Source organism: Ursus maritimus, unplaced genomic scaffold (assembly GCF_017311325.1).
Source record: "Ursus maritimus isolate PB19 unplaced genomic scaffold, ASM1731132v1 scaffold_3, whole genome shotgun sequence".
NCBI lineage: Eukaryota > Metazoa > Chordata > Mammalia > Carnivora > Ursidae > Ursus > Ursus maritimus.
Genome location: NW_024425563.1, coordinates 22,496,064 through 22,511,836, shown reverse-complemented (window position 1 = coordinate 22,511,836; position 15,773 = coordinate 22,496,064). Strand labels below are relative to the sequence as shown.

General features: G+C 48.1%; 1 protein-coding gene across 2 annotated transcripts; it reads left to right on the top strand.

The window, feature by feature from the left end:
• Window positions 1-525: 525 nt before the first annotated feature.
• SMKR1 (small lysine rich protein 1) lies at window positions 526-8,208 on the top strand. 2 transcript variants are annotated; one of them, XM_040644010.1, is made up of 3 exons: window positions 526-762; window positions 838-886; window positions 7,705-8,208. In XM_040644010.1, exons 2-3 carry the CDS (start codon window positions 884-886, stop codon window positions 7,900-7,902), a joined length of 201 nt encoding a protein of 66 aa, XP_040499944.1. In that variant the 5' UTR covers window positions 526-762; window positions 838-883; the 3' UTR covers window positions 7,903-8,208. The 2 variants fall into 2 exon arrangements, with proteins under 2 accessions (XP_040499944.1, XP_040499943.1); XM_040644009.1 differs by having other exon boundaries at window positions 526-886.
• Window positions 8,209-15,773: the final 7,565 nt, after the last annotated feature.

The following is a 15,773-nucleotide window of genomic DNA, read 5'->3' as shown; positions in this document are numbered from 1 at the left end:
TGTGGAGAACACAAGTAAACATCTATCAGGATGAACTCACAAGGTTGGAAGCGGAACTGCACCTGCTGTATAGCCCTCCTCACTCCCATTCGGGGCCTAAGAACCGTTTTTCAGGCCTTTACTCTCTTGGGGACTGTACGAAGCTCTTTATGAACATTTTCCCCTGTTTTTCTCACTTCCATCCTCAAAGGCTGTCTGTCATTTTCCAAAAAAAGTCCTGGAGTCTTCGATGACTTCTCCAAGGTCAGCCAGTGAGTGTCCGGGTTCCTACCGCGGAACCGGCCCACTCCAAGCCCAAGTACTGCCCCGTTCGGCCCGCCAGCACGAGGCTGGGCTTCCGGGCACTCGCAGCCGTCGTCGCCGTCGCGCGAGGTGAAGTGGCACAGCCAGCGCGGCGACGCCGGCAGGGGACCGCGGACCGATTGCGCCGCCGGTCCCAACGGCTGGGCGCCGGGCCCCTGTGTCCCGGCAACAGGTAAACACCGCGTGGCCCCGCCCCTCGCGGCGCGCGCCGCCCGGCGTTTGTACGCGCGGCCCCGCCGGCTCCCGCGAGCGCGGCGCCCTCGAGTCCCCCGGGCGTGCTCGCCGTGAGTCACGCGGCCCGCGGCCTCCGTGCGGTCGGTGCCCAGGCTCCGCGTGGCGGCGGCTGGGTGGCTGGCTGCCCCCTAACCCCGCCGGGCTCCTCTGAGCGTCTGGGGCTCCTGAGAAGCGTGGGAGGTCCCGGGCCCGGGAAGGTTCGCTGGCCTGTGCGGAGGCAGCCCGGTAGGCGGCAGGGATGGGCGCGGGGGCGCCGCCTCCAGGCGACGCGGAGAACTGGGCTCTCTCTCTTTATTTCAGGACTGGGAACCCATGCCACACTCACCTGCTCGACTGAGGAATTACCATGGTAATACACGTCTTATTTAAGTATAAGAAATTCCGAGGCTTTCGCTAAATTAGTTTAATACCGTTCTGCCTCGTCGGGGCACACTTTACCAAGATTTGTTACCCACGCCAGGAGATTGGCACCTCCGTCTCCTGTCGTTGTGGGGGGGGGGGTGTCCAACCTAGTGGTCTGAACACTTGGGGTACAAAGATGACGGGGGAGACGGGTTGCCCAGGTGGTCTGCGCGCGCCAAAGGGGACAGCGAAGCAGGATCAGGCTGAGCCCTCTTTTTGTGAGTTGGTTAGCTTTCGTTCCTTGGTTCCTTTGAGCCACTTTCATAACCACATGTGTGGGAAATAAAGAGAGGCTGGTACCGGGGTGTGAAACCCCAGAGTGCCAGCACCTGTCAACAGCGACTGGCCCAGGCACTTACCCCCTGCTGCCGCTGTCCTGGGTCCTGTGCAGTATTCTCCTTAGTGGATTAAGAGGCAGAGAACGAGCGCTGGTGCGACGCAGACTGCAGGCTCTAACGAGTGATTCTCTCTTCCAACCCTAGTTTGAGGAAAGGCTTTGGAGGAATTCTTTGGTGCAGGGAATTCTTGAATTTTATGCCCAGAAAGGCTTGCAACATCCTTAAACTTCCATGTCATCCCCAAGTTGTTGGCTCACAGAGTTGCTTCTTAAGCCAAACCACTGCAACCTGCCACTGAATCTCTCCACCAGAGAGCATTTCCCAACTGTGTTCAAAATCCAGGTCTTTTAACCACTACCTTCTCTGCACTTTCCAATGGCATGTTCATTCTCCTGGCCTCGAACTCATAAGCACTACTGTTCCTCAGCCCTCATCCAGTCCGTTCCACCTGCTTCTCATCCTCACAGCTACTGGTCAAGTCCTGCCATCCTTACCACCTGCCTGGACTCTGGCCATAGTCCACCTCGTCTGTCAAGGGGCTCTCCATCTCTTCTGTCCTCCTCCTCCACCAGTTCAATGGTCCCAGAATGGCTGTGACCTTGTAACCCCCACCCCAGGTCCTCAGGAATTTCCACTTCGTGCTCAACTAAGTACTGCTCAGAGCCCAGGGTAAAGGGGCCTCAACCTCTTGAGTTTTATTTGCCATATTAACTTCTCTACTTTAAACAAAATGAAACAAAAAACACATCCTACATAGACCTACATTCTTCTTGAAGCCTCCTGCACCTGCCCCATCTCAAACTATTGATCTACTTTTCTTCAAGATGGGCCCAGCTCAGAAGTACCTCCTGCTGCCATATTGCTCCCCAAGCCCCCATGACCTTCCACACCTCGCTTACAGAGCTTCACCTATTTCACCTTGGAAAGCCTCACTCCTTACCCCCATTTGACCCTGGTATAGAAAAGTGTTCGGTAAATCTGTGCTTCTTCTACTTCATTGCACATAAAAGCACTAAATAGCTGACTCTTGATTTAAATTGTGTCATTCCCCGGGTTACTGGCATGGTTGGTACTGTCATTTTCTTTCAGAGCCCAGGGAACTGAAGCAAAAACAGCTTAATAAAACCGTTTAAGGTAATGGGTTCCCACTGGCCCTCGGATAAAAGTTAAACACCTTAGCTTCCAAGGCCTGCAAGCCAGAGTTGCACACTGCCTACCTTCCCAGCCTAAACTCCCCTCACTCTGCGCCCCCACCAGGGTTGCTTAGAGGCCAGCCACACTGACCTTCTTTGAGAGGGCCCTTCAATTTGGCATGTTCCTCCAGCCTCAGAGCTTTCGCACAAGCTGTGTGCCCGGGAATTCCCTGCCCCTCAGCCCACAGGCTGCTGTTCAGGAACCCTTCTTCCTTCCTGTCCCAGATTAGGTCACTCCCTCTCCATCCCGTGTCATTATAATGGCAGGTACCCTGGGCTCTCGCTCATAGGAGAGTGAGTAAATGTGTTTGTAATCTGTCCCTCACCGGACTGTAAGCCTCATGAAGACAGGAGCCCAGAACTGCAGGTCCTGGTGCTCAGTAGGTATTTGCTACATATTTGTTGAATGAATGAAGGAGGCATCTTAAAATTCAGAAAAACAGATATCTCCATTTGCTTTCTAAATCCTGGGACTGAATTGCATCTGAGTTGCAGTGTATTTACTCAGCAAATATCTTTTCATACCTACAAATGTGCCAGACATTGGGCTAGGCCCTAGGAATTCAGTGGTGACCTCATAGACAAACTTCTAGGAAACAAACAATAAACACATGAACAAAATAGCACGGTTAAATAGAGGAGTGTGCTTGGGTCAGGAGCTAGAAAGTGGCAGGGCTGAGAGGGTTGTCGGGAAACCATCCATACCCCCTCCGCCCTTGCCTGGGACAGTCCCAATTTATGTTTGTTGAAGTGTCTTGGTTTGGACAATAAATTATATGGTCACCCTAGTTACAGATAGAATATAGACACAGTATCTGAGAGGGTTTTCTAAAGAGGTGATACTTGAACAGACCCCGCGCAAAGAGAAGTAACAAATGATTTCCCCTGTGAAGGTCTGCAGGAAGAGGCGGGAGCGGGGGCCACTGAGCAGGCTGGGGAACTAGAAGGGAGGCCAGTGTGGCAGGAGCCAGTGGTCCTCATTGTAATGGAGTTGGGAGAGTTTCAAGTCGGAGCTATGTGTTCTGGGACCGGAAGCCGCCAGGAGCCGTAGAGTTGTACTGAACCGACCCAACCAGCTGGGAAACTGAAAGTTTGCACTCACAAAAATTTCTTAACAGATTTATTGAGGTATGAGTGATGTACAATAAACTGCACATATTTTAATGTACAATTTGATAAGTGTGGCATCTCTATGCTCCCGTTAAGCCATCACTGCAATCAAAGTAACAAACCTGTTGATCACCCCGGAAGTCTCCTTGTGCTTCTCTGGAATCGGTCCTTTTCTCTTGCTTTTCTGTGTAGCGCCCCCCCTCTTCACCTCCCATCCCGGGCAACCGCTGATCTGCCCTGCCTGTATAGATTAGTTTGTAATTTGTAGGATTTTTATATATGGAATTATACAGTATGTATGGGGTTTTTTTGGTCTGGCTTCTGTCACTCGTATAATTATTATTATTTTTTAAGATTTTATTTTCTTAAGTAATCTCTACACCCAACATGGGGCTCGAACCCACAGCCCTGAGATCAAGAATCGCACGCTTCACCGACTGAGCCAGCCAGGCATCCCTCACTTGTAGAATTATTTTTAAATTCGCCCATGTTGTAGTTGTAGCATGCGTCAGTAGTTAGTCCTGTTTTTTGCTGAGTGCGTTCCAGTGTATGGTTATACCGCAGTTTATCCGTTCTCTCACTGGTGGACTTTTGGGCCGTTTGCAGTTTTTAGCTAGCACAGACTTACTACAAACATTGCGTGCACAAGTCTTAGAATGGATATACACTTTCATTTCTCTTGGTAAATACCTAGCCCTGGAATGGCTGCATCATATGGGAGGTTTGTTTTTAACCTTTTAAAGAAACTGCCGAACTGTTTTCCGGAGTGGCTGTTTGATTTTAGATTCCCACCAACAGCGTAGGAGAGTGCCGATCCTCCCTGTGCTCACCAACACTTGGTGCTGGTCGGTCTTTGTAACCTGAGCCATTCTAATGAGCATGCGCTGTATCTCACTGTGGTTTTAATTAGATTTCCTTAATGACTTGATGTTGAGTATCTTTTCATGTGCGTATTGGCCGTTTGTATATCTTCTTTGGGAAAATATCTGTTCAAATCTTTTGACCATGTTTTATTGTTTTCTGTTTTGTTTTTGTTGTTGTTGTTGCTGTTGTTGTTGTTTTTACTGTGTTTTGAGAGTCCCTTATCCATTCTGGATATAAGGGCTTTATCAGATATAGGTTTGTAAATATTTTCTCCCAGTCTGTGGTTTAGCTTTTCTTTTTCCTTTTTTTGTTAAAGATTTTACTCATTCATTCATTTGACAGAGAGATACAGAGAGAGAGCATGAGCAGGGGGAGAGGCAGAGGCAGAGGCAGAGGGAGAAGCCGACTTCCTGCTGAGCCAGGAGCCAGAGTGGGGCTCCGTCATGACCTGAGCCAAAGGCAGACGCTTAACCATCTGAGCCACCCAGGCGCCCAGCTTTTCATTTTCTTTTTTCTTTTTTTTTTTTTTAAGATTTTATTTATTTATTCTACAGAGATAGAGACAGCCAGTGAGAGAGGGAACACAAGCAGGGGGAGTGGGAGAGGAAGAAGCAGGCTCATAGCGGAGGAGCCTGATGTGGGGCTCGATCCTACAACACCGGGATCACGCCCTGAGCCGAAGGCAGACGCTTAACCACTGTGCCACCCAGGCGCCCCACCAGCTTTTCATTTTCTTAACAATATCTTTTGAAAAGCACAGTTTTTAATTTTGATGGTGAATTTATCAATTTGCCCTTTATGGATTGTGCTTTGATGTCAGATCGAAGAAATCTTTGTCTAACCTAAGATCATAAAGGTTTTCTCCTGTATTTTCTTCTAGGACTTTTATACTTTTTGGTTTTATATTTAGGTGTATGAGCCATTTTGAGTTAATTTTTGTATATGGTACAAGCATGGATTGAGCTTCGTCTTTTTGCAAATGCATATGCATTGTTCCAGCCCCATATTTTGAAAAAATTACTGTTGCTGAATTGTTGAGCGCGATGGTCAAGAAAGAATTCTCGAGATGTTTTAGGTGCAATTTAGTAAGTTTATTTAAATAGCACAGGGACAGGACCCGTGGGCAGAAAGAGCTGCACATTTGTTGTACAAAGCCGGTGGTTATATGCTTAGTGCTCAAGGGGGAAGCGACATGCTGGGAGTATTAGATCATAAATGTTTTCTTTGAATTTCTACTCATAAAACTACTTTCGCAAGATTTCTCTGGTGCTTATCATTCAGCTCAATATTAACTATCGGTGAGATTTACAGGCAGTCACGAGACCCTCTAAGGATGTAGCAACCAGTGTGTATTTGATCCTTATCGGAACTATGCAGGCTAGAGTTCAGCCTTCTGGGCTAAAGAACATTTTTTCTGCTTCTATCCCTCATCAGTTATCCTTGCTCTATCGAATTGCTTTTGCACTTTCGTTGGAAAGCAGTTGTTCATCTATGTGTGGACCTACTTTTGGATCTTTATTCTGTTCCATTGATCTGTTTGTCTATCTTGACACCAGTATTGTCTGAATACTGTCTGGATACTGTAGCTTTATAATAATTCTTGAAATAGTAGCATTCGTCCTTCAACTTTGCTCTTTTTCAAAGTCCTTTGCATTTCCATATGAATTTTAGGGTCAGTTTGCCAATTTCTACAAAAAGATGAGAACTTGGAATCAAAATATCAAACTTTCGTGTGAGTTTTAGTTAGCAAACTATTTTAGAAATTAAAACACTTTTTGGGGGGCATTTATTCCAGGTAAGTCATATGGTTGACATGCAACAAAGTATAAAATCATAAATAAAGCCAAGACAATTTTAAGAGCTTATGGCAGTGTACGTCCTACACCGCAAGGGGATCTTTTATCAGGAGGTACGGTTATCATATGGGTTTTCATATTGTTGTTTTTTTTTTTTTTTTTAATTTGGATCTCCACATGAAAGCCAGGCCACTGTTGCAAGATACTTCTCATCTTCATTCCTGGGTTTTGTATCTTGGAGTGTATTCCATTTCACTTAACAAAAATGTATTTTAGTGTTTTTAACACATTGACTATGTTTCTCTTCGTTTAGCCTGGGACATTTTTAAAGTGAGATGCTATCGACACGGCATCTATTTTATACAAATATTTAGCCCTTGCAGGTGTTCTTGACAACTCACACATTCCTTTCCTTTCCCTTGCCTAGAAGAGACACTTTCTAAATAATACACCTCCATTTGTTACTTTATGCATGGGGGGGGGGTCATAGGACCTAGAGAAGTCAACTCAGCTTTGTGCGGCTCTCTCAGAACCTCAGATAGTTTATTCCCACGTTAGGATGGTATCCAGTCCTTTTCCCAGAAGGCACTGGCCAGGCAGCACGGTCATGACCAGAGCACAGGTGCTGAGCTGGTGGACGCTGGCTTGCACGGTGACCTTGCTGAGCCTCCATTTTTCCATTTTTAAGATGGGAATAATGCCTCTCTCCCTCAAAACACAGCTCGGAGGACTAGTGGTGATAAAGTGATGGGGACAATCACTTACTGTTCCTTCATGTCAGACACTATGCTAAGTGCCTTGTATTGGTCTCAACCCTCATGACTGCTTAATGAGATAGTGGCTACGACGTCACAAATGCCAAAATACGTGTTGGCATCCGATTATCTAATGTTCTTAATTCACTTTTTATTATGAAAGTGTCTATACATACACAAAAAGAGAAGAATAAAATGGATCCCCATATATTCATTTCTCAGACTCAAATTGTCAGGATTTTGCCACGTGTGCTTCATCTGTCTTTCGGGGAGAGGTGGGGGAGCTGCAGTATTTTAAAGCAAATCTGAGGCCTTCTTTCAGATTTTAGTGTGCATCTCTGAAATGTGTAAACCTTTTCTTCCATGACCCAATGCCATTATCAGACCTAACAGAATTAATAATTCCTTGATATTACCAAATGTCCCTGATTGCCTAAAAATGTCTTTTTACAGGTTGCTCAAATCAGTGCAAACAAGGTCCACACGATGGCTAGATTAGGTCGGGTCACCTTTAATCTGGGTGCTTAATACACGTTTGTTGAATTAGATTGCATGTGACGTCTCTTCTCACTCCATGCAAAAATTTTTGTTATTGTTACAGTTTTTTTCTTTTCAGGAGCTACTTTTCTGATGTTCAGTAGGAAATGTTGAAAATTATTTCAGGGTTATAGAACCTAATTTATGCCGCGTATATACTTGTCTTTGAAAGCCAGGTAAAGGGAAACGAGGAAAAGGCCGAGGCAAGTCTCGCGGGAAGAAGCCAAAGAAACCGGAAGTGGACATTCTCAGCCCAGCCGCCATGCTGAACCTCTACTACATCGCCCACAACGTTGCCGACTGCCTGCAGCTGCGAGGCTTCCGCTGGCCAGGTGCTCCCAAATCCAAGAAAGGGAAAAACAAGACTTAATATAGCATTGCACAGAGAGCAGAACTTGGGAAGAGAAATCAGGATAACACAACTACTGCAAGCAAAATAGACTTTACTGAAGACAATTCGAGATGCAAGCTAAGTGTGCTTTTTCTGTGGTAGTTCATGATAAAGAAATGCATTTTACTTCCCAGCTAAACTCAGCTATAGTTAGCCAGTTTGCTTTTTCAGAAGTCGTCAAGGGGGAAACAAGTCTGAGTAATTCCTACCGAGCGTGGTGGAATTGATAGGAGTTTAAAAATTATTATACTTCTGGGTCAGAATAAACTTTGTTCTCAAAAGGCAGTTCTAGCCTGCATGAATTATTTTCTTTTGGCAAAAGGGGTTTGTTATATAGAAAAGTTTTGGCTGGGGCATCTGAGTGGCTCAGTTGGTCAATCCCCCGACTCTCCTTTTTGGCTCAAGTCTTGATCTCAGTGTGGTGAGTTCAAGACCCTTCATTGGGCTCCATGCTGGAATGGAGGATTTGCTTATGAACAGTCTTTCTTGGGCACTGTTTCCCCCTCTTTTTCAGGAAAAATAACGAATACTTTGTTTCTGTAATTCTCAGCAGCCTGACTCTCCGCTGCTTTTAATTAGCCAGAGACACCGGTGGAGACTGAGATCGTCACTCCTGCTCTGACCTTGCTAGGGCATATAAACAAATGACGCAAAGGAGCTGACGGGGACCGCGTCCCGGTGCCGGGAAAGGGAGCGAATCGGCACACATCTCTCCCTTCTTTCTGTTTCACTGGACTCTTCTCCACACTTTTCCTCCACTCTTACATCTTCCTTCCACCTTCTGCAGCCTTCCTTTTAACCGTGGCTGACTGTGAGTTATGGAACTGGTGCTAGAAACTTGCCTTGGGCATTCTGCTGCTATTCCATGATCTCCCCAGTCTGTGCGGAGACACGTAAGAGGAAAAACTGCAGTGCTTTCTCTGCACTCCCAAAGGCCTAAAAGCCCCAAATGTGAAACTTGGAAGGAAAGGCATTTTGAAGTAGAAACACCATCTCTGAATCACTTAGCATTCCATCCCTGCTTCTGCTCTGTCTTCTGGCGTGTCGCACCACGTTCCCGACGCTCACACCTGCACTGTGGTCTCCAGTCGCAGCTGTGAGCCCGATGCCGATTCCTCTAAGGCAGCAGCCATCCGGGGATGACCTCGTTTGTCTGAATTACTTATAATGATGCCGCAGGTTGCCTGGCGAGGATCTCAAAGATTCACGAAGTCTGCTAAGAAAGGCTGCACGCTAGGACCCGGGATTTCATAAATATCAGAGGAAAAAAGGAAATCACACACATCCTTGTACTAGAGAAGTGGGGTGCTCGCGCCGCCTGTGAGTTTGAGGGGAGCGACATGCCTCTGGCTGTCGCATCTGTGCAGACTCCGTGTGCGACCTTGACTAGTTGCCAGAGGAGCCCTCGCCCGCTCAGGTGAAGGTTGGTGCCGCTCTTAACCTGAAGGGGGCCCCTCTCGGTTCTCTGTGGACCGGCTTTGGGAAGGGGACGCCTTCCCACTCTGCTAGACACTGCTGGGGCGGATCCGAATGGTTTGTGTTTGTGGACACACTAACTCCAGGTCAGTCCTCCTCAAACTTGAGCAGGCAGCACGGTCCGCTGGAGGATGGGTCAAAGCCCCGGAGGGCGGCGGTTCGGGAACTTGCGCGCCCGCTAACTGCCCAGCTTGCGCTGCTGCTGGACCACGTCCGGGGAGGCGCTTGGCTCTGGTTAACACTGTCTAACCAGATGCTAAACTGCTCGTTGAGTCTTTCGACTTGTAGGATGTCGCATGCCCTTCTCGGACTCGCTTGGTTCAGGAGCTGCTGTCTGAGCAGTAACGCTTATTGGAATGCTGGGGCAGTAGCATTTGCAGAGCTTTTTCTGATCTTGTCCCCAGCATGGATGACATCATCTAAGGAGCTAGAGACATGCCAGGAGGCAGACATTTAAAGGCTAAGGAGATATCTGGAAGTGCAGATGCTTTCTTCTCTTGAGATGGTTGAATGATGAGCAGAAAGGCTAGTAAGCACTGCAACAGAGGGGGTACTGATCTGAGCGGATGGCGCACGCTTTACACCAAGCGGAGGAGGCTGAGCCCAGGTCCCATCATGACCTAGGGCAGTTAGCTTCTGTTTCACCTTCGATGGTGTGTCTGCTGTGTTATCATGACAGAGACACTGCGGACCAAAATCCACAAAGAACATTATTGGGAAAGTGAGGAAAAAATGAATATAGGCTTTAAAATAATAGCGTATTGATGTAAATTTCTTGACCGCGATAATCTTATTGTGGTTATATGCCAGAACATTCTTGTCCTCAGGAGCTAAAGTATTTAGGGAGAAGCGTAATGATATATGCAACTTACTTTGAAATGTTTCAGGAAAAAAGTGTGCATGTGTGTGTGTCTGTATAAAATATATATTTCAACATGTTGCCACGTTTGCACTCTATATGTATGTAAGATACACATATATGCATATATAATATCTACACTTGTCTAATATGCATATGTATATAGAGATCCACAGATTAACATTTTGCCACATTTGCTCACTATGACTACATGTATATAGGAAATATACATATATATGTATGTTTACATATGGATACATATAGATACACGGTGTGTGCACGTGCACATATGACAAAATGTTAGTTCCTGAATCTAGGTCAGTGTTCTCAACTGGGGGCATTTGGTGACGTCGGAGATATTTTCGGTTGTCTCGGTTGAGGGGATGCCCCCAGCCTCTAGTGCGTAAAGGTCAGGAATGCTGCTAAACACCCGACAGTGCTCTGGGCAGGCTCCCCCAGCAACAAATTCTCCAGCCCCCAGAGCTGTGGTGCCAAGGTTGAGAACCCTGGTCTAGGTGAAGGGTCTGTGTGTTCACTGCACTTTCTTTCCACCTTTCTATAGGCTTGAGATTTTTAAAAAAATACAAAAGTGGCGTTCAAAAAAAAAAAAAAGGTGAGAGAGGAAAGGTGTGACAGAAAGGTGAGGAAGTGATGAAAAAAGCATAAGCAGATTCTTTCCAGGATCTTGTCTATACGGGGATGAATTACAGCTAGGGCAAAAGAAAGCACTCCTGTCAACCACACTAACACCCCCCCATCCCATGAAGAATTATCCTGGGTGTTCATGTTTAGTAATACCTGACCAGTAATACCAGCCCCGTCCCTCAGGCACAGCTGGTTGGACCAGCAGCAGCTCCTGACCCCTGAAAACTCCCCTGGCTGCTACGAGGGAGCCTGGTCTCTGGTGAGACCAGTGGGGTCCATCAGACCTCCGTCGTGTAAAGACCCAGAAAACGAGGCTCGAGGCTCGTAGGAAGCTGACGCTTGAAGGAAGCGTAGAAGGAGACCACAAACTACAGCTGGGGCCACAGGGGTCCCCGACAAGCTGACGTTGCGGGAAAGCGGACCTACAGTAAGCAGAACTCAGGAGGCAGAGGAGAGCTGTGTGGAGCGCGGAGGGAGGACCCGGCAGTGCTCTGGACCACTTCTGTCCTCCCCGCTCCCCCCCTCCAGCCTCGGACCGCAGGGCCGTGCGCACCTGGCTGTAAACCACGAGCGAGGTGAAGCGGACCTTCTCCCTGGGACACCCGCGGTGGCCGTGGGGAATCCAGGGAGAGGTCCTGCAGGCCCTGGGGAATTGGGGACGAGGGCTGCGAGAGGCGGGTTGGCCAGGAGCGCAGGTTCAGACGTGTTCAGTGCACGCTCATGGTTGGAACCAAGGGCTGTAGAAGTAAGAAAGTTCCGCTGAGTCAGGAGCCATGGGGACAGTCTCCTTTCATGGGACAGAAGGACGAGGAGGGACTGTCAGAGATAGAGGAGGAGGGCGAGAAGGTGAGGAAACCTGGAGAAAAGGGGGGTCTGCGGGGCCACACGCTGCAGAGATGTCGGGGAGCGTGAGAGAATGGGAACAGGGATCACGATCTGTTGGTTGAGGGGTCCTCCTGCGTCGCACAGACCCAAACCTCCTCGTCAGAATGCAGGGCTGCCCCTGCCCCGCAGTGCGTTCCTTACCTCCCCCTGGTGGTGGGAGGATGCGCGTGTCCCCGAGTTTCTGTGAGAGCCCGGGATGCCCCAGCTGGAAGCAGGGTCACCGCGGTGGCCGGAGGCTCCCGGTGGCTGGCAGACAGGCCCGCAGGGCCACCTGCTGTTGGCTTCGGGGGCTGCATCATGTTTTGTCTTGCAGGTCGAAGCCAGCTTGGGACTGATTTCTCCTCAGTTGACCTTCCTTACCTTGGTAATTCTGTATTGGCTATTGCCCTCTAACAATATGATATGATCATGTGTCCCTTCTGGCTCAAACATTCCCATGGTGACCCATTGCTCTTGGGATGAGGCCAAACTTCCCAGCAAGGTCCACAAGCACTGAGTGGTCAGGGCCCTGCCTCCTCCCTGCCTCCCAGCACATGTGTGCCCTCTTCTCAGCATTCCAGCCACTCCAGCTCCCTTCTGTCTCAGACATTTTGCTCATATTGTTCCCTTTGTGTAAGACACGATTCTCCCTTTCCCCGGCTAACTCCTGGCCACCCTTTAGATCCCACCTTTGTATCTTCTAAGAGAAGTCTCCCTGATCCTGGGCCAAAGCAGGCCATGTGCCCTGTGCACTCTGCAGGGCTCTGCATGTCTCCTTACTTTTTTTTAAGATTTTATTTATCCACTTGACAGCACAAGTAGGGGGAGCAGCAGGCAGAGGGAGAGGGAGAAGCAGGCTCCTCGCAGAGCAGGGAGCCCGATGCAGGGCTCGATCCCAGGACCCTGAGCCAAAGACAGACACGTAACCAACAGAGCCACCCAAGCGCCCCATGTCTCCATACTTTTACAATTAAATGGCTGATTGATGAATGGTTATTGTCCCTGCTAGAATGTAATTCTCTGATAGCAGGGCTTGTCGGCTTGTTGATGGCTTCCTTGTGCCTTGTGACACTGCCAGCACCCTGGCATATAAATACTTGTTGAAAGATTTTTCTAACAAGCTATTTATGCTACAGTAACAACCCCCAAATCTCAGTGGCTTAAAACAACAAAGGTTTATTTCTTATAAAAGCTTCAGTTCCTGGAGGGCTGACCCAAAGGTTTATTTCTCCCTCGGGCTCCATGTCCATTGAGGGTGGGCTGGTGGCCTGCCCCATGTCATCCTCACTCAAGGACCTGGGCTTACAGAGCAGCCAGCATTTGGGGTGTTGTAGGTTGCCAGGCAGGGAGAGGGAAAGAAAGAAATGTCAGTTGCACACGGGTTCTTAAAACTTCCCACCGGAAGTGACAGATCACTTATTTTATTGGCCAAAACGAGCCACATAGCCACACCTCACTTTAAGGGAGTGGGGAAATGCAATGCCACACATGCCCCATAGAGGAACCAGCAATATTTGCTGGACAGCGCTAATAACTCTCTGAAGCGTGCATTGCCCTTGTAATAAAAAAGACTCAGAAAACAAAAAAGGAAACACAGTTAAAAGGCCGAGAAACAAGTGGTACAGAGAGACAGATTCAAGAAGAAACGGACCCTCAGGATGCTGCATCTGTGCTCGTGTTCTGTTCACTGAGCTACCATAGAGGGGACCAAGGGACTAGGATACCTGAGCAAAGCAGAAGTTTTGTTTGGTTTTGTCTTTTTTTGTTTATTTGAGAGAGAGCGAGAGAGCGAGCACAAGTGGGGGAGGGGCACAGGGAGAGAGAATCTCAAGCAGACTCCACGATGAGTGTGGAGTCCGATGCGGGGCTCGATCCCAGAATCCTGACATCATGACCTGATCTGAAACGGAGAGTCTGATGCTCAGCCGACTGAGCCATCCAGGCGCCCGTAAAGCCGAGTTTTAAGTCTCAAAACTCTTCTTACCTCTGATCACGTTTTTTTCTCCAACTTCTAGAGAAACCGTTCAAATAAGATGACTGTTCTTAAAGATTTTATTTTGATTAATGTTTAAATTTATCACAATGAAACTCATAATCCAGCAATTACACTATTTGTTTTGAGACTCCATGCTTCCTGATTTCCTGCGTAAAAAGGAAGGCCTAAGATTTTGTCAGTTGCCAAAAAAAAAAAAATCTGAGCTCGACCTTTCCATTTGTTCAAGACAGAACAGCAATGAGAGTCCCATGAAGCATGAGTTCCTGCTCTGTGCTATCTTCTCAGTGACCTCCCCGAGTCATGGAACCTTAGCGATGACCTGTCACAGGAACTCTCTCTATAACCTGCTGTCAAAGCAGCATTTGGCCAGAGTTGGTCTGCTGGTGGATTTCAGCCGGCTCTCCCCTTCTACCTGCAAGGCTACAGAAAGGTCCATTCGCTCTGCCACGTGGCGGCCTTATACACCCCTAGAGACAGTTCTTGGTGGAGCGGACACCTGTCCTGCTCCAGGCCAAACACTCCAGTCCCTTCAACCACTTTTTACTTAACATGACTCCTCTTGGTCACCCTATTCTGGATCCTCCAGTGAGTCATTTCTCCTGTAGCTGGGATGGGGCACCTGCATTTCACATCCCAGTGAGGCCCTGGCCTCCTGAACTCTAGACTTTAGACCATCTTTCCAGTCCAGGCTGACATGAGGCTTTTGGAATAGATTTGTTCTTCATTTAAATAGCTTAAGGCTTCGTGTGGCCATGGTAGAAAATAGTTTGGTAGTTCCTCAAAAAGTTATAGAGTTACCGTATGATCCAGCAATTCCACTAAGAGGTACATACCCCAAAGCATTGAAAGCAGGGAGCCAAGCAGATACTTACACAACAACATTCATAGCAGCTTCACTCACAACAGCCAAAACGTGAAGCAAGCTAGGTGTCCATCAATAAGTGAAGGGATAAGCAAAATGTGGTCTGCGTAGACAATGGAGTCGTATTCAGTCTGAAAGAAGAAGGAAATTCTGATACATGGATGAACCTTGAAAATGTTATGCTATGTGAACTAAGCCAGATTCAAAAGGACAAATAGGGTATGACTCACTTACATGAGTTCTCTCGAATAGATCCACGCATGGGGATGGAATGTAGGTTAGTGGTTGCCACAGGCTGAGGGAGGGCAGAAAGGGAAGCTGTTGGTGAGTGAGTTTCTGTCTGAGATGATGAAAAAAATTTAAATGGACAGTGATGGGGGCGCCTGGGTGGTTCAGTCAGATGGTCAGATGACTCTTGATTTTGGCTCAGGTCCTGATCTCAGGGTTGTCAGATTGAGGCCCCACCAGGCTCTGCACTGGGCATGGAGCCTGCTTGGGACTCTCCCTCTCCCTCTGCCCCTAACCCCACTCTCTAAAAAAAATTGTTTTTAAACGGACGGTGATGATGGTTGTACAACATTGTGAATGTACCTAATGCCACTAAACCAGTTACTCAGAAATGGCTAAACAAATTTTTTGTTGCATATATTTTACCACAATAAGAAAACATAAAATCAGCCAAGGCTCTTTGTTCTTGATCTCCTGTAGAAGTGGGAGGAACGGAGGGCTTACGCAGCACAGACTTCCCTCAAGAGGCTTTCTCTCTGCAATTGAGCCGTGGTGGGGGGAGGGAAGCAGATGTGATCCCCCCCACCCAGGCCTCCTTCCTCACCTGGCTCCCTTCCTCTGCGCACAGCCTTATTTCTCCTCCTTTTCTGGTAACTCAGAGAAACCAGGGCACTCTTTCTGGCCTCCTGCACAACTCCACTCGAGGCCCCTGAACCACACCACATGCAACCGCCCACTGGACCACCCACCCCTTGACCCTCCGCCTGCCTGACCTACTTCCCACAGAAAACACCTCATCCCTGGCCTTGCTTGACATTCCCTGGTTCAGAGTCTGCGCTTCTTCCCCGCTCATTCACACCTCGGATCTGTTACTCTGTGAACAGCCTCCCCCAGGGCCATCAACCTTGTGCTTTCTCTCC